This window comes from Cannabis sativa, chromosome 4, assembly GCF_029168945.1.
Source record: "Cannabis sativa cultivar Pink pepper isolate KNU-18-1 chromosome 4, ASM2916894v1, whole genome shotgun sequence".
In the NCBI taxonomy this organism is placed as follows: domain Eukaryota; kingdom Viridiplantae; phylum Streptophyta; class Magnoliopsida; order Rosales; family Cannabaceae; genus Cannabis; species Cannabis sativa.
Window position 1 is genome coordinate 17339598 of NC_083604.1, and position 24110 is coordinate 17363707.

Genomic DNA, 24110 nt, shown 5'->3' on the forward strand with positions numbered 1-24110 from the left:
GAAAATACAATGAAAAAATCTAAGATGCCACCTAAATTCCTTTTGTGTTTTTGCTTTATATTTGTATGTTTGTATATAGATTATAACTCATTTGGTACAAATATTTAACAACTTAAAAATATTACAATTATTGTAAAAACCGTACAAAACCCGAATTAGTTCCTAGTTTAAAATAACACAAAATAAGAAAATATATATTAAATTTGGTTGAATATTTAATCAAATGTGGCAAACTAACTCAAAAAAATTAGTAACAAAGATTTACAATAAAATTTGACACTTTATTTAGAAATTGTACCTCAATGAAACACTATAAATATTCTCACCAATTATTATATATATTAATGTATATAATATTTTCTTTCTTAGAAGAAGACTAATTTAGGTATAACAAAGATAAATTATAATGGAACTTGTCTACGATATTCAGCTAGAGCCCATAATGGGTAAATATTTCTATATGTTGCATAATGTAGCATACAGTTTTTACTGAAGACTCCAGTTATTTCTTGTTGTGGAAAATCACCACTTTCCAATTGAGAATTGATTATTAATTTTGCTGCCTTGTGAAGAGGAGTTGGATCTCGTTCTTGTTGACCAGTATGAATTAAACCCATCATGGCCCATGAAGTATGCACCAAATTTGATCTATTTCCTTCCAGAGCTACATATGCCTATACGTACATAATCAGCATTTAAAGTAAACAAAGTTACTTTGTTATTTATTAAGTGTCTAAATCAACCAAGACAGAAAAATGAGTATATATGGATTAACTTATTAATTTGGGCCAAATAGATTACCTTATTTGGGCATGAAAGATAGCTCTCACCCCAACCACCATCCTCTTTTTGGATTTTAAGTAAAAATTCAACTCCTTTACGTATAGTTTCACTATTACTATAACTCTTGCCAGCAGCACACAATCCTCCCAGAGCAAACCATGCACCATATGTGAAGCAAATTCCCCAATTTCCATACCTATATAAATATATATTATATACATTTATATGTCAACTGTAGTTACCATTAATTTTTCTTATGAAAAAGTAAATGTATATATAATTGAATGATACATGAAGGTTGTATAATTACCATGAGCCGTCAGCCATTTCTGTGTCTTCAATAAATTGACAAGCCTTTTTTATGAAAATTTCAATTTCTTTTTGCCTATGTTGTGGATGTAATTTCTTGAACAAAACTAGAGCTTGGATTGCTGATCCAGTGCATTCTATATATTCATGCTCAACCACAGCGTCCTCAAAAAATTCAGTAGGATTAAATATCTGCATTAAAATAATTATATTAGAACAAATATTAAATATATATGTAAAAACATCATATATATTAATTAATTTATTATAAATGTTCCTTACTTCCAACCATGCTTGTCCTTTTGCTGGCTCCCAAGCTGTTATGCCACCATTTTTACTCTGCCAATTAATGTTATATATGATGAATTGATCAATTAATTCTTTCTTATTTTTGGTTGAGCATAATCATTGTATATATCTAAATGCGTTTTCTAAGAAGTATGGATGACAATTTACAATGTCATAAAGATGGAATTATTCTTGTATGCAAAGAAATTTTTACCTGCAAAGAGAGTATAACATTAACAGCTTCATAAATGTTTTCAAGCTCTATCTTTTCACCAACTATTTCTGGTGGCATCACTGAGAACAGCAAGCAGCACTGTGTATATATAATTGTACAAAATTGGGTCAATTAGTGATATTCCTTTTGTGTACCATTTTCATTCTTAACTCTATCATTTACGAAACAATATGGTGATGTTTGGTTGGAAGGAATGAAAACATAGGAATAGAAATGAGAATAGAAATAGGAATTGAATGGAATAAAATTTAAAATGCATACAAAAAATCGATAAAAAAATTATTAAATTTTTTCTCATATTACATTAGAATGGTCTTTCCTTCCATTTTAAAATGGAATAGTCATTCTACCAAAATGGTGGAAAGGGTATTCCATTGGAATGACATTCCAATACTTTAAATTGCAGCCAAAAAAAGAAATGAAATAAAAATTGTTTCTTTTCCATTCCATTCTATTTCATTACCTTCAACCATACGTTTCCTAAGTTTTTGTTTGGCATTATTTTTTTAGTTTTTTGTTTTCAAAATTGTATTTCAACAATGATAACAAAAAATAATTTTTAATATTTTGAAAACATAAGATTGGTTAATGTTTTCTCAAAATAAAAACAGTTTTTAAAGTTTTAATATTTATTTTCGAAAAAAAAAATTACTTCAATACTTTCAGATCTAAATTCGAACACGAACCAACTTGACCCCACCTAGTGACTTCCACCCGACTTGACCCGAATCTAGACCTCAGACTCAAACCCCAATCCTGACCCCAATCTAACCCCAACCCAAACTTAATCCCAGACCCGGACATGGATCTCGAACCCCTGACCCCAGACCTCGATCCAAACCCAGGACCCATGACACGGACCCCTAACCATTCACTTGAGACCTAGACTTTGACCCGGACCGGATCCATTGCACTAAATATTTAGTAAAAAAATAAAAATTAAAATTATACCTTTAAACCTTCAGCAGTGCAATCAGAAACTTGCCATCCATGATCTTGATCAGAAAATGTCCAAGATCCTTTTGAAATGTGGCGATGCATGCTTTTGAAGTCGCCAGAAGGATTGTCTTTAACTTGAGATTCTTTTATGAATCTGTGGCCTCTTGCTAGAGTTTCTCCAATTTCATCAGTGAAATTACAAGCAAGTAAAGCTTGGATGGCAAAACCAGTATCCCACTGTTGGCTACCAAAACTCTATCAAAATTATTTGAAATGTCATTTTGATGTAGCATGTTTTTCTTTTTTAAATGAAACAAAAAAATAAATGTTTTAGTCTTGTTAAAAAACTATTTTGCAAGGAATATCACAAGTGAAAAATTATTAATGAGGGACATACCTGCATCTTCATTCCATCTTCAGCAACCCATAAGTAGTCTGGAATTCTAGCAAGGTGTTTTTTAAAGTAATTTCCATTTGGATCTTCAACCCAACAAGCAAGCATACATAGCACCTTTTCATCCACATGTAATTATTAAGCAATTATATAATAATACAAGTATCCTGCATTGTATGAAAATTATATATTAGATTAATTTTTTTATTATTATTTCAAATCACCTTTTCCACACATCCAATTGTAATGTATCGACTGTTCTCATCTTCATAATGAATATGCTCCATTGTTACTTTCAAGGCTCTCTCTCTCAAAAATTGTTTTAAGGGCCAACGAGTAAGAAAAGGCTCAGTGCATATATATAAACTATCCCAAAGAAGATCTTGTAACCACGGATGAGGATAATACAAATCCTCCTACAACAAACATGGACAAATGTATTAATTTTTATGGCTAACTAAAATAATGTATATACATGTACACATATAATTTTATAATAATATAGATAATATGCAATATTTAATTCACCTTAGCACAAAAATGTCGCACTTGTTTCCAATTAATTTCACTATAAGATTGAGTATGAAGTTCCTCTCTCAACTTTAGAATGAGAGGTGTGATTGGACCAACAAATCTTTTTCCATATAGATAAGACATGGGTAAATACACCAATCGACTATAGCACCACATGTTTGCTACATAAAAGGGAGAAAAAAATTATCTTATACATCTTTCTTTACGTATATAATTTCTCCACACTATAAAATACAAAATTTTCAAAACCTGGGTACATAGGAAGAAAGGAGGGCAACATCCAAAACTCAGGGGGCATGGGGTTGCTTCCAGCCCAGTCCAAAAGACCAAGTATCTAGCATTAATCCAAAAATATAATATGAGATATAATGCAAAAAAAAAATTATAAATTATTGTGTATTTACTAAATATAAATTTGTAAGCTCGCATTATAATGGTGGATTCATACTGAAAGCCACGTCTTTCCCCAAGAGAGTATGTATGTTATACCACCATGGTCCAGGATCCATTGTCTTGCTCTTTCACATGAATTGTCTTCACCACCGTTTGGCCCTTCTCCTAATATTCGCATGCAAATATAGTTGAGGCTTGTACTAAACATAGTACTATGACCTTCAATGTGCAATCCCCATCCACCATCTTTGTTCTAAACAATAAATTTCAATATATAGTATACTATATATGAGCATAATGGTACAATAATATTAATTGATTCAAAAACAATTATTTCTTTACCATTAAAAAAAATAAATATTAAATTATAAAAGGATAATATACCTGATGATAGTATATATAGCGAAGAATTTCTTTACGATATTCAACTGTGAATATGGTGTTAAGGTGACCTGTAATGTACAAGCACATGACCTACATGCATAAATGACAAAAATTGATAATTATGTTTACTTGTGACAAATTTTATTGAGAAGATAAAAATAATTAAATATTTGCTAGAAGATATATGTATATAAAAAAAAAATTCTAAATTGAATATAACAATATATAAAATATTAAAATAGGATTAATTTAAAATTATGATACAAGATAGGTTTTAAATTACTAAAATATATATTATCAACTAAAAAATAAATTGCAGTACTTAATATCTTAGTAATCTTATCAAGTATATTTTATATCAAAATATATATTATCAATAAGAATGATAATATAACCTATAGTTGATGGTATCTTATTAAATAAGTATAGGGTGGAGAAAAATTACTATGATAGTTACATATTCAAAATCATCAAAATTAAAAATAATAGAGTTTTTGGCAGTTAAACCATCCAAACTATCGTTTCACTTGCACTTAACTTTTCAAGCTCAAATTTTAGCAGTAAAACCTTCCAAACTACTATATTGTTAACAAATTTAAGGTGTCATCTAGTTAATTGTCATTATGGACTGCTTATGTATACAGTCTCGTATACGTGGAACATTTTTTTTTTTATGAATCAGGAAAAGTTTGTATTGCTCAAAATTGATTTTTAGAATCTAATAGCACCCAAAATGGGCCAATACTGAAGTATGGAAGTGAATCTATGGTATATACATTACCCACCCAAACCTCTTACATACAAATCAAATGTCTAATTACAAACTTTGAAACCACCTACTGTCAGCTGCCTTAACTTTCTTAGGCCAACATATGCTAACTCTTTGTGTAACATTCTTCTTTAATTCACTGATTAATACTTCTAAATCGAGTTTTGAATTTTCCCAAATGCTGGCATTTTGAGCTCTCCATAAAGCATATACTTGACATGAGAGAGCAGTTGCATATACCTACTTTTTGAATTTGCTAAGTTTGGACCTACCAATCCACTTAGTAAGACTTGGCAATGTAATAGCTGCTGCATACTATTGTAACCAGGTCTTGACATCCTGAAGACATGATGCTGCAACAGGACATTCAAAAAATAGATGAGAAGTTGTCTCTTTATGCTGGGAACAAAGCACACAATGATCTGTTATCCCCATTTTGTTCTCCCTATGTGAACATAAGCAGGACAAGCTACAACCTAAAGCCATAAAATGTTTATTTCTTGGCTATTCAGATGGAGTGAAAGCCTATAAGCTCTGGTGTCTAGAATTAGGCTTTAAGAAGTGCATCATCAATAGAGATATCATCTTCAATGAAAAGGAAATGCCTATGAAAATGCAGAAGAAAATTGATACTCAAGCTGAGGACAACAACATAAGGCTTCAAGTTTAACTTGACAATGGCAGAGTTGATTATGAGATGAGAACAGATGAATCTATATCCACTGAATCTTCTACATCTTAGGGTGGACTTGAGACATATCAACTAGCCAAAGACAGGGAAAGAAGAGAGATTCACCCTCCTGATAGATTAGGGTTTGCTGAGCTAATTGGCTTCACTAGTCTTGCATTATCTGTGGTAGATGTGATTGACATTGTAGAACCAACATCTCACAAATATGATATAAATAGTAGAGATGGTGCAAAGTGGCTTCTTGCAATTCAAGAGGAAATAGCATCGCTAATCAAGAACAAAACCTAGATCATTGTAAAGAAGCCACCAAGATAGAAACTTGTAGGCTGCAAATTGATAATGAAAGTGAAGGATTGAATTCTAAGGATTGAAGATAAAAGATTCAAGGAAATGTTAGTTGCAAATGGGTTTACTTAGAGAGAGGGAGTAAACTACAATGATATTTTCTCACCTGTGGTCAAACAAGCTTCCATAAGAGCTATTATAGCCAAGGCTACAAGTTGTGACTATGAAATCCAACAGATGGATGTAAGAACAAAATTCCTACATGGCAAGCTAGAAGAAAAAATTTACATGAGACAACCTAAAGATATTGAAAGTGGAGATGCAAAAGAGGTATGCTTACTGTAAAAATCACTATATGGCCTAAAACAGGCTCCAAGATAATGGAACATTCGTTTTGATGAATTTATGGCAAGAATCAAATTCGACAAGATTATATTTGAACCCCCGTGTCTACTCTAATTGCAAAGTATATCTTCTATTGTATGTGGATGACATACTTCTGATTGGGAAAAGCATGGCAGAAATAGGAGTGATAAAGGGTCTTTTAAGCAATGAATTTTAGATGAAAGATCTGGAAGATGCTAAGAAGATATTTGGTATAGAAATCTCAGGGAAGAGACCTGAAAAGATTTGCATATCTCATAAAACTTACCTTGAAAATGTATTGATCAAATTCAACATGAGAAGTGCAAAACCTGTCACCATTCCCTTTGCTGCTCATTTCAAACTCTTAGAAGACCAAGCTCCATAAACTGAAGAAGAGAGAAAGAATATGGACAATGTCCCATATGCAAGTGCTATTGGCAGTTTACTGTATGCCATGGTCTGCACAAGGCCAACACTAGTTCATGGCATGAGCATTACTAGCAGGTTCATTTATGATCTTGGAGAACAACACTAGGAAGCTCAAAAGTTGATAATGAGGTATGTTTAAGGGATCTTAAACACTGGTTTAGCCTATTATGCTTACAAAAAGTCAAAGGAAGATGTTACATGGTATGTATACTGATAGGCTAGTTTTAGGTACATTTTATAAAGTATTTTAGAAGTGTGTTTCAATTGATTATATTCATTTTGTATAAAATTACGCTTGTTTTCTATTTGTTTCAGGTTTAAATGGTAAAATTCATAATGTGAATTAAAAATGAGAAAAAAAGTGTTAAATGAGATGAATATGATGAATTATCATGGAATTTGGAGTTCTAGGATATAAGTGGTGAAAATTTCTAAGTTTTGGATGCTCAACACATTTCGTTTATGATTGAAAATCAAGTATGAAGCTTCAAGTAAATTTTCCACTATGATACATTCACTCTCTAAGGAAAAATATTGTGAACATACACACAAATTTCAATATAGAACGAGAGCATCTATATGGTTTGTGTAGCATTTAAGATTTTTATGCTTAATGCCTCCTATTTATTTAAATTTGTCATGAGAGTAAAAAAAATTTCATATAGTTTGAGATTTATATGTTCTAGCCCGAATATAAGTTTCTTTAGTAAATTCGCTATTACATGAAAATTGGATTTTAAAAATTGAATTATATTAAACCAGGTAAAATAGATTCAATTGAAATTAATTACCCCTAAACTTTAATCATTATTAATTTCACCTTAATTATTTATTTTCTCTTTAGTAGAATTAAAACATCTTTTCTTATTTTTATTATCACCAAATAGAATTGGAAATTTAATTGTTTGGTAATTAACTACAGTCCTTGTGGGATTTACCTCACTTTTGAGAGTCTATTACTTGTAAACGATATATATACTTGCGTGTTAGAAAATCCATAACATAGACAGTGCTACTCTGGATGCATATACACTTATGTTTTAACAAAGGTGGATGCATTAGTTGAAAATTACTATACAAAAGGTAGTAGCCCTATGATCAACGAGAGTATATATATGGCAGCCACTAAAGCCATTAAAGATACCATACGTGTGAAAGGTTTAACTAAAGATGTTTGCTTCAACTCGGACAATATCACAGTGTATTTTGCACTTAATGAAATACCCCATGTTTCATGAGAGGTCAAAACACATTGACCTCAAGATACATTTCATCTGAGACATCATTGGCAGAAATGAGGTTCAAATAAGCAAAGTGAACACTAAAGACAACCTTACAGACATGTTCACTAAAAGGAGTTCTCATTAGCAAGCTTAGGCATTGCCTGAGATTGCTAAGCATTTGTAACAGCAGCGCCCTTAGGGACTCAATGGAACAATCATTAAACTAGTTTTGGACTCACTAACTTGTACTAAAGGTAGATTTGTGGTGTTAGTTAAAAGTAGTTAAAAGCAGTTTTATTCTTTTCAGCTAGTGAGCTAGCCTAGCTTGATCTTAGACTGCTAAAGGAATTTGGTTATGACAGTTGGCATGTCCAAATATCTTGGACAAAGTCTATATATATTGTACTAGTTGATCTCTTTGATCACTAATCATAAAATTCTCTATAGATAAATTATATAGACCATTAAACTAGACAATTCGATCTTGTTTTGTGATTTCCTAGCAAAATCCTCATTTAGTTTTCTACACTATTGTAGTTCTAAGAATTTTATCAATAAAGATTTAAGCCCTAAGGTTGTTCCCCTAGGGGAATAAACAATTGCCACTGTCATCAATTTTGATCGAAGCTCGTTATAGCTTGGTGTGATTTGTTTATTTGTCTGAATTTTATGTTTATATTTCTTTAATTGGTTTATGATCTTTTCTTGTTTGTTTTTGAGGTGAAACTACACAATCTTTTTATGAAATTTGTAGACACTCCTTATTAGTTTTTTTATTGAGAAGAATGTGTGATATATTCGTACATATGGTTTTGTATTAATGCTTAATGGAGAGTTTGGTAGTGAGTTTTTTATTATTTTATTAGTTTTTTGTTATAATTTAAGAAAATTTACAACAATATATATATTATTAAACTTTATTACATTAAATGTATAAAAAAAAACTTATTTATAAAAAATTATACATTTTCTTAACTATGAGAAATATATTTTTATTTTTATATACAAATTATATATATGGTAACAAATTTATATATACTAGTTTAATACAATAACATTATTATTAATTAATTATGTTCTCTTAATTGTATCCTATATTTAATGATATTCTCATAATTGTATCATATATTTAATGATATAAGTATAATAATTTTATTATGTTATTAATAGATTGATTTTGATATTTATTGTTAAATATTAATTTTTTACTAATTTATTATATTAAGCCTAATATTATTGTGAAAACAAAAATAACATATTTATTTTTGTTATAAATATTAATAATTATGTGTATGTCCAAATCTTTTATTTATTACCATTAATTGTAATCAACATTCCTCTTTTCTTAGTTTCCCTTTTCCTTAGTTCCTTAATATTTCACTCTTGTATTTGTATAAATAGGGGTTCACCCCATTGGAATAAACAACTCAGAAATTCTCATTCACTTTCTCTTTCTCTCTTCATCTTCTTCTTCTTTCTTCTCATCTACTTTATATTATTTTATTTTATAACACGTTATCAGCACGAGTCTCTGCCCAAGCTTCAAGCATGAGTCTGCCCAAGTCCCAATGTAAGTATCTTGTTAAAGTTCTTGAATTGTTTCAAAGTCAAAATACACTAAATATATATTTATATATATATATATACTCCTCTGACTTAAACAATTTCAAGAATCATTTGGTTTTCTTTTTCTTTTTATCTATATATCTATATATTATATATGTATGTATATGTTTTTATATATTTATTATTGATTTCATATATATATATATTATGTTCTTATCATTCATAATATTTACAATATATGTGTGCCTATGATATGATAGAGAAAATCTATATAAATTATACATATATCCAGAAGATTATGTATCATCGATAAAATATTGCATATATCCTAAAGATTATGCATCATCGATAAAATATTGCATATATCCTGAAGATTATACATCATCGATAAAAAATTGCATATATCCTGAAGATTATGCATCCTCGATAAAATATTGCATATATCCTGATGATTATGCGTCCTCAATAAAATCTTGCATATATCCTGAAGATTATGCAAACGTAATATTCATTATATAGTTGATGGATATATAATGAAAGAGATGAATACATATTTATATATATGTTCTTGTATTCTTTGAGGACAATGAAAAGTAATCTAATATCGATATAGATTATTTTGACAAACATTTCCTGAAGTAAATGTTTTATATTTGTCAAAATAAAAAATGATTGTATTTATGTGAATACAACTAAAGAATCATTAAAAATGATTATTATTGATGCAATTTTATAGTAAGTTTTGAATACCTAAAAAGAATGTTAAGAAAATTGCATTGAAACATCAAAGTATAAGAATAACAATGAGCATGACTAATGTTATTTAAATACATGAGACATGTATTTATTGTTCATCATTCCCTGCAGAGAATGATACGAATTGAATTCAACTACTTTTAAAGATTGTTTGTATTAGTCATGTTACTATACATTGTTATTACTTGCAATGTTGGAAATTATTGCATGTGACAGATATTAAAGATCAAATTTTTCATACATCTTGGAGATTATGCAAAAATTGTATTCATATATTCTTTGAAATATTGTTAAAGAAATTGCTAAGTAATTTCTTTTTATATATGAACAAGTAATAAATTTTTAAGAAATTTATAATAATGTTCTACTTGTTCAACGTCATTCCCCGAAGTGAATGTAATGATTTTAAACGATCGATGGCATTATTTACTCAAATATTTCCAAAAGAAAGTGGAAACAACCACAAGATGAGATACCATACACAATCAAAGTGTATAAAATCTATATATCATGTGTGGAATTGAATAATAGTAGTCGCGTACCTGTAGTACGGACACACTTATAATCAAGATAAAAGTATATTTGATTATTGAATAGAAGTGAATTGTACAAATTTATTGTACATTTAGAATATTTAAATATCATTCCCTGAAGAGAATGAATAGACATGAAATTCTATTTCAAAGAATATAGATTTCACATATATTGGCAATGCCAGAAGTAAATTAATATATACATATTTTATTATTTCTTGAAATTAATAGTTTCAAACTATTGTTGGTACTGGATATGTAAATATATAGTTATTATATAATTCAATTTGCATATTCCCAAAAGTGGATATATAATTTACTAATATTTGTTAGTGATCCAATATAATCAAAGTGATAAAGAATCACAAAATGATTATTTGAAAAGCTTCCTGAAGAAGTCTTACATACAATTGCTACTTTGAGTAGTAAAATATCTTTGTATGTACCTAGATGTATAACTTTTATCTAGTTATGAAAGTGATAATAAATAACTTATTATATGTACTTATTGTACATTTAAATATATAATATATCAAGTCATGATAATTAGACTGATGAATAGTCTATTAATAAATTAGACGACTTGTTAAAAAGATACCAGGAAAAATGAATGATATATTATGGTTATATCTATTTGACCATTACAATAACATGATGAAGTTGTCATGTATCTTTTAAATTATACACATCATTGAATTGATGATAGTGATTCCTGACGAAATATAAAGTTTGATAAACATAATAGTGACTCCTAAAGAGTGTATATGTTTTGGAGAATAATATAATTATATTATTCGTGTATATAAAAATGAAACTTGTAATGATTATGTTGTAATGAATTTACATTACCTTTTGAAAGTTTCATTGAAATACAAATTATAGTGAACTTGAAGTTCATGAATTGAATTATTTTGACATGATCAATCATATGCAATAAATTATCAAATGATTTGACTAAATTTTGTTGAAGAACCAGAAGAATCTTCTCATTGTTAATTTATAAAGCTCAAAAGAACAATGTGCATATATTTGCACATAGAAAATATTTAAATTATATTTCTTTAACAATCTTGAGCCATTGTTATATTTTTATTGCATAGTTTCTTATCGATGTGATAAGATTATATAATCATGCATTTACAAAATGTGTAAATTTATGTATTTCTAATTATACACGTATGACTCATTCTTAGAAATGAATTAAGTTCATAAGGATTGAACTTGAAACTGAAGTTTATTGAACCTGAAGTTCAATGTCATATAGTATATATGAGTTTAAATAAATATTGATTCATTGTGATATATTGAAATTCCTACAGGTGTATTAATATTATTAGATATCACAATTTTTAAAAATTCTCTCGATCAGGGGGAGAGAAGCAGTTGGGATCGATGATAATTTTTGAAAAATGATCCTTGCACAAAGTATATAAGAACAATATAGTTCAAAATGATATATACCAACTCCAACTGTATGCAGTATACTATTCAAAGTTGAGATAGAATGAGTTGAAAACGCCTGAAGCGTAAATGAACAATGTAAAAATTATTAATAAATGTTCATTTGATTTGCCCTGAAGTTGTTAAATCTAGAGGTACTCATGGAGATACCTTAATGTTATAAAGTATTAAAATGATAACCGTGATGAAAATGGTACTTGAAGAGACTCCCAAGAGAAGTTAGACATAACACATTTGATCATAATTGAATCCCTGAAGTGATTCTATATAGGTACCTATAAATTAAAGAGATCTCTATAAGTTATGTCAATATGGGAGGAAATTATCATATAATGAAATTTTTGTCGACAATAGATGTTGAATGTTTGCATATGCAATAAACTAACATGAGATAGCAAGGATCATGGTATTAGATTTCTCGAGAATTATCGACATATATTTTGTTTTTGGCCAAAATATTATGACGCAGTCCAGGCAAGTTTACTCACATAAAGTGAAGTAAGACCTGTAGGGTGTGCAAATAAATATTTCTAATGAGAAATTTGCATATATGTATTTGTACATAATGAATTGTTGTACAAAGTTTGCATAGACATGAGATTGATTGAAGTAAGGCTTAAATATTGAGAAAATATAATCATGATTTGATTATAGCATGGAATATATTTTATGAGGATTTATAAGCGTCACATAAATGTTGCAACAAAAGATTATTTATTTGGAGCTCCTAATATAGTGAGAATTTGAAATAAGCCTTATCTAAAAATTCTAGAAGAATTTAATACATGTCTTAAGTGATATAAATTCAAAGTCGCGCGCACTATATGACAAAGATCTTTGTATGAAATAAAGACATGTAAGTAAATTATTGTTTGAAAAATACGTATGGTTGTCTATGCAGTATAAATACGTAAATTATACGTTGTGATAGACTCTTGAAGAGTTTTTGATTAATTGAAGAACAAACTTTTATTTCTTTTGTATTTCGAGAAATATTAATGTATAAAGTTTGTTCATTAGTATTGAAGTCCTGAAGTACTTCATATGTATTAAGAATTATAGATATATGATCATTTGATATGAAAATTAAGATCATACAACAAGATAGGACAAATATATGGTCTTGGAGTACCATCATTGTCACAAATAAAAATTTATATTATCATTAATGTGTTATGTTCATATCTACTTGAAATGTTAAATTTTAGTATGAACAAAGTTGTGTACACACATGAATGATACAATTAGTTGGATAAAGACTAATGTTCCACGAACCCCTCATCTATAATTTAGAAGTCCATAGATACTCTGAAAGAGTTGTAGAAAATATATGATCAAAGATATATATGGTGATATTTTAAAAGTAATAACAATAATCGTATGAGATCTATTATCACCAAAAGAATTATGGATCATATGTGCATGAGGGGGAGACATATTCATGTTGCACTCTTTTTCCCTTAGTTCAGGTTTTGTCCCAATGGGTTTTCCTGGCAAGGTTTTTAACGAGGCAGCTTGCAAATAATTATGAATATGAAATATACATTGTACTCTTTTTCCCTAGCTCAGATTTTGTCCCACTGGGTTTTTCTGGGAAGGTTTTTAACGAGGCAGCTATAAATCATGTTAACATACTTGCATTTTATGAAGCAAGTAGAAAATGTGTGGGAGTGAGATCATTGACATAGCATATTCGGGAAACATATGGATTGCACTCTATAAAGAAGTATCAACACAAACAGTTCTCTATGAAGATAATATTGGTTGCATCGCTCAACTAAAAGGAGGGTACATTGAAGGAGATAGAGTTAGAACACATTTCACCAAATTCTTCTTTATATGCTTCAAGAAAATGCATATTGGTGTTCAACATATTCAATCGAGTGTCAATCTTACAAACTTATTCACAAAGTTATTATCAACATCAACATTTGAGAAGACGGCAGATAAGATCGAAATTTGTCGATTAGAAGATCTCCACAAATGCTTAAATGAGGGGGAGTTAGTTTACACTATACTCTTTTTCCTTTGATCAAGTTTTCAGCAAGATTTTTAATAAGGCAGTTATTATGGACATCCAAGGGGGAGTGTTATAAATATTAATAATTATGTGGATGTCCAAATCTTTTATTTATTACCATTAATTGTAATCAACATTCCTCTTTTCTTAGTTTCCATTTTCCTTAGTTCCTTAATATTTCACTCTTGTATTTGTATAAATAGGGGTTCATCCCATTGGAATAAACAACTCAGAAATTCTCATTCACTTTCTCTTTCTCTCTTCATCTTCTTCTTCTTTCTTCTCATCTACTTTATATTATTTTATTTTATAACAATTTTTTATTTCTTTTTTTTTTTAAATAAAGTTACAAACAATTTTTTTATACATTATTAGTTTATAATTTTACTATATATATATTTAATTTATAATAAATCATAATAAAATAGAAAATAAACATTTATTCTTTAATAAAAAATATTTAATATGTTTATTTTTGTAAAAAATTATTCTAAATATTTAATTAATTTTATGAAATTGTTTATTTTTTTAATAAACATGTAATTTATTAAATAATAAAGATATAAATTGGTAATAAAATATAGATATTAATTATAAATATAAAATATATATAACTAGTGAAAACATACCTTTTTTTTCTAGTTAATTTAAATAAACATGGAAATAAATTATTAATATATTAATGTTTATTATTTTTATAAAATATTTTATTAAAATAAACATATATTTATAATAAGTTATATTATAATAGATAATAAACATTTATACATTACAAAAAAAAATAATATATTTATTATATTAAACTGTCTATTATTTATTTAATTTAATCTTTAAACATTTTATTTATTTTTTATAAAACAACTTATATATATAATAAATCGTATAAATACACTATAAATAAATATAAATATATAATAAATCACATTAAAATAAATTATAAGATTTATATTATAATAAAAAAAATATTTAGCATGTTTCTTGTGTAAAAGTATTTTTTTTTTTCAAATAAACATGTTATATTATTACTAAAAAAAATTTAAAACATTGCTGTAATAAACATACTACATTATTATATTTATAATCATAAATTATAATAATTTAAACATTAGTAATGATATTATTATAAATAAAATATTTTGTTAGTATAATAAATTTATATAATTTTATTCTTTTGATTAAATTATTACAATTAATTTTTTCCTTAAATTTCAATTTTCCATCATGTACTTATACCATACATATATTAGTAACTATCAATTTAATAATCATAAATAATAAAATTAAAGGTCATATAATGTTAATGACTACACCTTAATGTTCCTTAATCTGAATATTATGTATATATATATAGTAAGTTTAATAAATATTATATTGAATGATACAAATATTAGTATATATATTATTAAAGTGTATGAGTTTTTATAATTAAGTTTTTTTTTTTTTTATATTGTCTGTAATATATTAATTTTTATTGTATAATGAAAAATTCCTATAATTTATTGAAAAAAATATTAAAATAATTATTTAATGGGTTAGAATAATTTTAGAATAACATATCATTGTCTGATTGTCTCAGTTTTATATAAATAGATAAATTAGAAAACTAACAAAAGATAATAATAATGTAAGAAAAAAAAAAATGGGCCTACCAAAGGTGGAAGGAAGAATAATGCGCCTGAATTTTCAGCGGGCCAATGTCCATCACTTGCTTGTAAAGCTGAAAAAAATTGGACTGACCTCTTTAATGTTTTTGTGGTCTTTTCATATGAGATATCTTCACCATCTTCTATTTTAATGGCACAGATTGTTTGTCTGAACTCTTTTTCTTTCAAGAACTACAGGTTTTGTAAAACAGTAACAACATGGTCATATAAAAAAAATTAAAATAAATTAGTTAATTTTTGCTAGATGAATATCTACTAGATATATAGGAATCATCACTATGAAGAAAACCTATAGGATAACTTTCAAAATTACTTTTCTTTAAGAAAAAAAAGGTAAATACTATTTTGGACCCTGTATTTTACAAAAATTATTAATTGGACCCTCTGTTTTGTTAAATGATAAAATGGACCCTGTATTTTTTAAAATGGTACATATAGAACTCTGAATTGATTTTTTTATCAAAATAAAATTTAATTATAATCCGATCTAAAAGTATTATCACAAAATTGTTTATATTTTATGTATCTGTTCGTATTAGGAATTATTTTCAAGTTGATTATATTAAAAAAAAAAGTTGTCAAAAATTAAGCTCAGGGTCCTATTTTTACTATTTTGGAAAATACAGGGTCCATTTTATCATTTAACAAAATACAGAGTCCAATCAGTAACTTTTGCAAAACACAGAGTCCAAAATAGTATTTACCAAAAAAAAAAATGTAAATGGTGTAATAAGTGAAATCAAAATTAAAATATCTATGTCACCAACCATGCATGCTACTGTGTAATGTGGCCAAAGATTACATAGCCACTACTATTTATACTCATCTCATTATAGACCATCTCTAATAATTTGTCATTTCACTAAATTAGTTTGGAATTTTTACATTTCACTCTAATAGCACATCAAATTATGCACCAAATTAATATACACCAAATTCTTTACTATTAGGAAGAGTTTTCGATTGATTGGGTTTTAAAAGGTGGTCAGTTATCTATAGCACGAACAATTGGCTTGGTACTAATCATTCAAGCCTGGTTGGAAGGATCTTAGTGGTATTATTGGCTACTACAGTCTATCATTTATGAAGAAATAGAAATAATTGTGTTTTCTTGAATTTCTCTAATACAATTACTTGTATAATTAACAAAATTAAAAAAGATGTTTAATATGAATTGTATTTACTTAAGAATAGAAAAGGTTCCAAAGTTGTGGAGCTTAATTTACTAAAGAGATTGACATGTAATTAATCTTTGAGTTGTGAGGTTGGGTCTTCTCTATTGAAGAGGCTTGAGGGTGTATTTAGTTGGTTTGATTAATAAAATTTTCGTCTTGATCAAAAAAAAAAAAAAATAGTATTAGATTTTGAGTCTACAAATTTGGTGTTAAATATATATATTTTTTTTTTTTTGCATTCTAGCGTGTATTTTAATTTACTTTAATAATTAATCTTACATTTTAGTGCTTAAATTAAAATTTATCATAAAAATAATAGTTAATTTAAAACACTAACATACTAGAAAGTACAAAATAACAATAACAAAATTATAAATATTAAATAAAATATAAATAACATAATACTAAATTGTTATAAAACTAAAAAGAGTACCATAAATAAAAATAATTAATAAGTAAAATAATAATTTAATAAACATTAAGTTTGAATTTATTTAAGGTTTTTTTTCTTAAAATTAAATGAGTAATGTTTAATTGAGTTAATTAATATTTTATTTTATTAAGTTATTTTAAAATTTTAAATTTTTATTAGTAGCGATGATATAATTATATTAGTTATTTTGAATTATTAATCTAAATAATATAAAATGTGAGATTTTTTAAGTAAAATATAATTGTTACCAAATTTTATATTAATTTGTAGATTTAAATTAGTATAATTATTGAAGATGGTCTTAACAATCATGCAAACATAGAATTTGTTCCTAAAATAAAAGGAAAATTTATGGAATGCACACATTCTAAATTCTAAATAATATGGGTATGGGTTATTGTCTGTTTTGGATACATGGAATGGGTACTGTCATCTGTGATCATTAACAAGTGTTTTTTTATTTTTGCTAAAAAGATCACCAATAAGTTATTTTTTAATTATTATTATTATTATTTGTTTTTTTTTTTTTTATTTTGAATGGGATCACCAACAAGTTATTAGTATGAAGATAAGATAATTAATAAGATACGAACGAGTGAACTATCGACAAGGCCTTCAAATATATATCCATATTCAAAGAAAAACATATGTAATAATAATAATAATAATAATAATAATAATAATTTGAAAATTAACCAACATCATTTTTCTCCAAAAGAAATACAATTAAAGTCCTCCTAACTTTTTAAGTCAATTCGATGAAGACCAGCTTTTTTGGTTTTAGAGTCATGTTAAATGAATAAAGGACAGTTCATCGTTCATGTTTAGACTTGAGAAAAGAAATTCATTGAACAACTTAACAATTACAAGGAAATGGCATGCAAGTCTCGCTCAATTGTGTTACGAGCACAAGAGGGAGAAATTCCAATCCACATATAGGACTATAATTTTGTTTTTCAAAGCATAATTAGCTAATACATGAGCCACTATATTTGTTTTCTGAATTGATCTTTGTGTTATTAGCCGGATAAAGAATGAGACTTTGTATAGTACTTCATGATAATTTTTCTCTGTTCTATTTGACATTGTTTTTATTTGACCTTTTCAGTAAAATTTTTGATACAGCCTGTCTATAAGAGGCTGTTTTGGTTGATGATTTAGCTGATGTTAGTTAAATTTTGTTGATTGTATGAATAGGTGAGGCCATGGCAATAGAGTTTTTGGGCAGAAAATTAGAAGGAAAATTCAAGGAGAGGCTCTTAATCAACTACCCCTTGTACTGTGTCATTCTTTAAGATTAACATTTCTTACTACTTTAAAGAGGAATTTCATCAAATTTGTTTGTGGTTTTCTTGCTCGGTTCTTATTGGAATATATTCTCAATAAACAAAGGCGAACAATGTATAATTAGAATAATTAAAATTTATGTTTTATAGCTTAATTATTTATACTTAAGCTTTCATGTTTTTTAAGTTTTATATATTTTAATTTAAAAATAATTGATAACAATTAAAATTAAATAAAAATAAATAAATTACAAAATTTTACCAGTTTATTATTGCACTGGTAAAAGTCAAATATCCATCTATCAAAAGTGACTTTTCCCAGCGCGTATTTTCATTGGTAAAAATAAGACATTTCCCAGCTTGTTAAGATGCTGGAAAAAGTTAGACTTTTGCCAACGCATTATTCTTGCACGCGCCTTTTTATTTTGTGCTGACAAAAGTTCTAATACCAACATGGATTTGTCAACTCCCTTAGCCAGCACAAAAATACGCTGGCAAAAATAAATGTTGTTTTACTAATATAATATTTAACTTTTGCCAACACAAGTAAAAGTCTCATTTCTTGTAGTGAGCCTTTAAATCTCCGTAACGAGAAAAAAGAATAAAAAGTGGAAGTAAAACATTTCCATTAATCGCTTTTAGTCTTAGAAAAAGTGTAAGTTAATTACCTATATCTTCCCTGATATTAAAATATATATAAAAAAATATTAAAATATTAACCAAACAAAAAATAAAAAACAAAGGTCTACACGCGAAAAATCTGTCTTTGGTTATACTTATTAGAGCATCTACAAAGGATACACTAAATTTGGTGTTACACTATCATTAAATTTGGTGTCAAAAAATATTTGTACTCTAACCACAATACAAAAAATTACACTAAAAAAAATATTCTTTATTATTATATTAATTTTTAATAAAATAGAAAAAAATTAATATCATATTAATTAACAAAAATTGTCACAATTGTTATATTTAAAAGAGTCACACGACAGAAAGTTTGAATTTTATTTTCGGCGTGTTAAATTTTTCTAAATTTTTTGAAATTTTGCAAGATGTCTTAAATAACTATAATGTACACGACCATAAAAAAAGACTAAATAAATCTCTCGAATGTCGAAACAGGTAGGAGTATATCAGTGCGCCACTTTTAAGGAAGTGCAGTTTTCGGCGTATTCAATTTTTCTAATTTTTTCAAAATTTTGTAAAATATCTTAAATACCTATAATATACACTACTATATAAAAAATAGACTAAAAAAATTTATCAAATATCGAAACAAATAGGAGTAGATTCGTACATCACTTTTAAAAATGTGTATTATAAAATTTTCCAAAAAATAATTCTTAATTTTATAATTATAATAATATAACTATATATAAATATTAATTAAATTAAAAAAAAATGCAGTGATTTACGGTAGACGTGCACTTTAGACAAAACTCTAAAATGGTGAAACTTTAAAATGGTGACACAATTGCTATCTCCTTGGACTTGCTCTTACCAATTCTAAATAATTAACCAAGGGTCTATTTCTTTTTTTAAAAAAAGAAAAATGAATAAACATTTTGCTTTCTCTCTCTTGTTATCAAATTTCTCAATCGAAGTTCTCCTAACCATTGAATTATCTCACAACCATTTCCTCCTTACACCAGTATATTTTTTTTTCATTAATATATACTTTTTATCTAAAAAAAATACAAATATACTATAAAAAATGATTTATTTTATGTTTTGAGAGTAAACGAACTATTTTTACTCTAGGATTTTGTGGGTATTGGGCCTCACCGACTACGACGTTTGAGGGTGGTTTTTTTGGGTCTTTAAGCTTGAATTGAGATATAGATCACTTTAATATGTCTTTTTTAGTTTGCATTGTGTTTGTAGTTTTTTTAAGAGTATGTGGTCAGAAAAATCACGGTAGTGGTCGGAAATTTTTTGGTAGTGGTCAAAATGTCAAGTAAACGTTTCGAACCATTAATTTTATTTTGAAAATAATATTGTCTAGGAATTCTATTGTTGAAAAGCTACTTTATATTAGTGTATATATAGGATTGATTAAGTGGGTTGCAAGTTAGATTTTTTTTAAATAGTTTTCATATTTTTTTAGTATATGATTAATTTTTGAGTTGCTATATTGTTTAATTTTTTTGAAGAATTGCTATGTATATTGTAATTTCTGGTTTTTTTTTTTTTTTTTTTTTTTTTTTTTTTTTTTCATTTTTATGGTTTTTTAGATTTTTTTTTTATTTTTATAAAAGTTATTTTCATTTTGAGGTTATAGTCTTTCTATTTTCGAGATTATGCTACTTCTATTTTATAAAAGTTGTTTCTATTTTGAGGTTATGCTGTTTTAAGATTATCTTGTTTCTAATTTTATAAATAAATAAAAAGTCAATTATAAAAGTATAAATAAAAAAGTCTTTAATTTTTTTATTATTTTTATGTTTGTTTTTATGTTCACTTGATTAGGGCTGAGCATCCGATCTAAACTAACATTTTTCTCATTATTCAATACAATCAAATTAGTAATTAGATTTGAAAAATTATCATCTAATCCGATCCAATTAGACTTTAAAATCTAATCAAATCAATCCAATTACTAATTTGATTGGATATGTTTTTTAATTGGATATCCAGTTACACAATTAATTTTTAATATTAATATAAAATATGAAAAAAAAAACGTAAAATCTAAATATCACCCTTTATTTATGTTTAATACTCCATAAAAATATCATTATTAAGTGTAATACAATTAAAAGTTTCAAATAAGTAAAACAACAACATTATCAAGTAATAAAATAAAACATAACATGATGAAAACAAATATATAAAACAATCAAATGTTACAAATTCAACACCAAAAAAAAATATCTACTAAAAATATAATTAAAATGTATATTTCTTATTATACTTAAATAAATATAAATAATTTTTTTTAATATATATAAATGTCATTATATTGGATCGATTTTTGAAAGAATTTTAAGAATGACATCCAATAACCGATCACATCTAATTAGAATCTAACTTTTAACATCCAATCCAATCCAATTGTAACTGGATATTTAATTTTTTGTAATTGGATTGGATTGGGGATTGGTTCGGTTCAATTGTATTGGATTGGATGTTGCCCATCCCTTCATTAGATCATATCTAATGTATTTTGACCCAACTGATGCAATCCAATTATTTATTGAATGTTGTATTTTGTCAACCGATCTAACCCAATCGAATTGAGTCAATCAATCTAATCCGATCTAACAGATGCATTAAATTGGATCAGTTTTAACCATCAAATGCATTAATTGGTTTTTTTTTATTAAATTAGATTTCATCCATCTAATTTTTATTAGTCATCATTTAGGCTGAATTTTGAAAAAAGTTGCAGGAAAAGAGAACTTTAAGTATCATCCAAGATGTAAAAGTTTGAATCTTGTTCATCTATGCTTTACAGATGATCTGCTTATGTTTTGCAAAGGAGACTATATCTCGAATACTCTTTAACTTAGAAGTTTCAAGCTCTTCTCCAACTCCTCTAAGCTTTGTGCTAGTATTGGAAAATCAGTTATTTAAGGGTTAGGAATGGATACTTACTCTCTGTATAGAATTGTTGCTATTTCTAGATATTCCAAAAGAGCTTGCAGCCTTTTAAGTACTTCTGTATGAAGATTTTCTCAAAAAAATCTCTAAGGTAGATTGTGAGTGCCTGATGGATAAAATGGTTAATTGAATTTATATTTAGAGTAGTAGGAATTTATCTTATGGAGGTTGAATTATCTTGATAAATTCAATTCTCATGTCAATAAACTCCTATTGGTCTCAAACAGTTTTTCTTCCCAAAGCTGTCATCCAAAAAATTAATCATCCAAAAAATTAATCAAATTTATCGTGCATGTCTTTGAAAAGGCAGTGAGTTGATAAATGGCCATGGTCATGTGGCTTCACAGGAAATTTGTAGTGATTAAAACGTGGGAGGTCTTGGTTTCAAAGATATTGCATTATGGAATCTTTGTGCCATATAGATAAACATGTTTGTGCTATCACTAAGAAGAAGGATAACTTTTGGGCTAAGTGGATTAACTCGGTTTACTTAAAAGAAGAGAGTTGGTGGGATTATGAAGTTACACTTGATGCTAGTTGGTATTGGAGAAGGATAGTGCAAACTAAAGAAAAATTTAAGCTTTCTTTCTCTAAATCTGAATTTCAAAAGTTTAACTTCTCCATTTCAGGTTTATGTGACAAAAAGCAACAAACTAATATAGAGAAGTGAAAATATACTCTGATTTAGGACAAGTTTATTGTGTCTAAACACAGAATAATTATGTGGTTGTCCCTAGTAAAGACTCTCTACATGGGATCAATTATTTTGTTATTTATTTTCCTTTTAAATTTCAACTCCGTTCCTGTGATGTAACTAAAATATATCTGATATTATATATACCTGCGCACGCCATAGAAGATCACTGCTAGGCTTGACCTTACGGCGATTGTTGAAGAAGTTACGGCGGGCCTCTTCCACGGCGGCTCGGTCCTCCGCTGTGCCGGCGTTGGGGTCAAATTCCCATGTCTGCCTTCCCACAAAATTGTTTGTGCTGAATATACAAGGGTCTTTTCCCCCATCAGCTATCTTCAGCCTCCACATTATATTATTCTATATATATATATATCTGGTCTACCGATCTTCTTCTCTTCAACAATCCCTATTGAATCTATAATATTCTAGATGGTTGCTGTGCTTAAATATTAGAAGTTAAGCTAATTTCGAGATCACCGAAAGCTCTTATTACAAGTTATATATATATATATATATATATATATATATATATATGGGGCCATGGATTCAATCTCTCACCATTTTTTTTTTCAGACCAATCACTCACTTAATATAACTCATTTATTTAGTAAATTTAGACTTTCAAAAACTAACTTATATGTATGTGGAGCAATATATTCACACAGTGAGTAATAATTTATATCTTGAGTAAATATTATATACTCATGTGCTAATATTTTATAATTAAGTTAGACATCGTCTTATTATACACTATCACTACAATAAAATTTATCAATAGCCGCAATATTATTAGCGATAAAAAAAATTCGCCCCTAATAGTAATAGCATTAGCGGCGGAACCAAAATTCACCGCTAATTTTACTTATTTATTTTTTTTTAAAAAAAAACTATTAG

The 24110-nt window shown here is 27.3% G+C and overlaps 1 protein-coding gene across 1 annotated transcript; it reads right to left on the minus strand.

Annotated features, from left to right (window-relative positions):
* Window positions 1-209: 209 nt before the first annotated feature.
* Window positions 210-23720, minus strand: LOC115714693 (beta-amyrin synthase-like). Its single transcript, XM_061113377.1, has 14 exons — window positions 23364-23720; window positions 16008-16193; window positions 4260-4349; window positions 3931-4128; window positions 3732-3816; window positions 3477-3643; window positions 3173-3364; window positions 2952-3065; window positions 2567-2809; window positions 1595-1693; window positions 1375-1431; window positions 1094-1284; window positions 802-979; window positions 210-674 (listed from the first exon to the last, which is right to left on the minus strand). The coding sequence occupies exons 1-14, from the start codon at window positions 23562-23564 to the stop codon at window positions 402-404; spliced, it is 2274 nt and encodes a 757-aa protein (XP_060969360.1). The 5' UTR covers window positions 23565-23720; the 3' UTR covers window positions 210-401.
* Window positions 23721-24110: the final 390 nt, after the last annotated feature.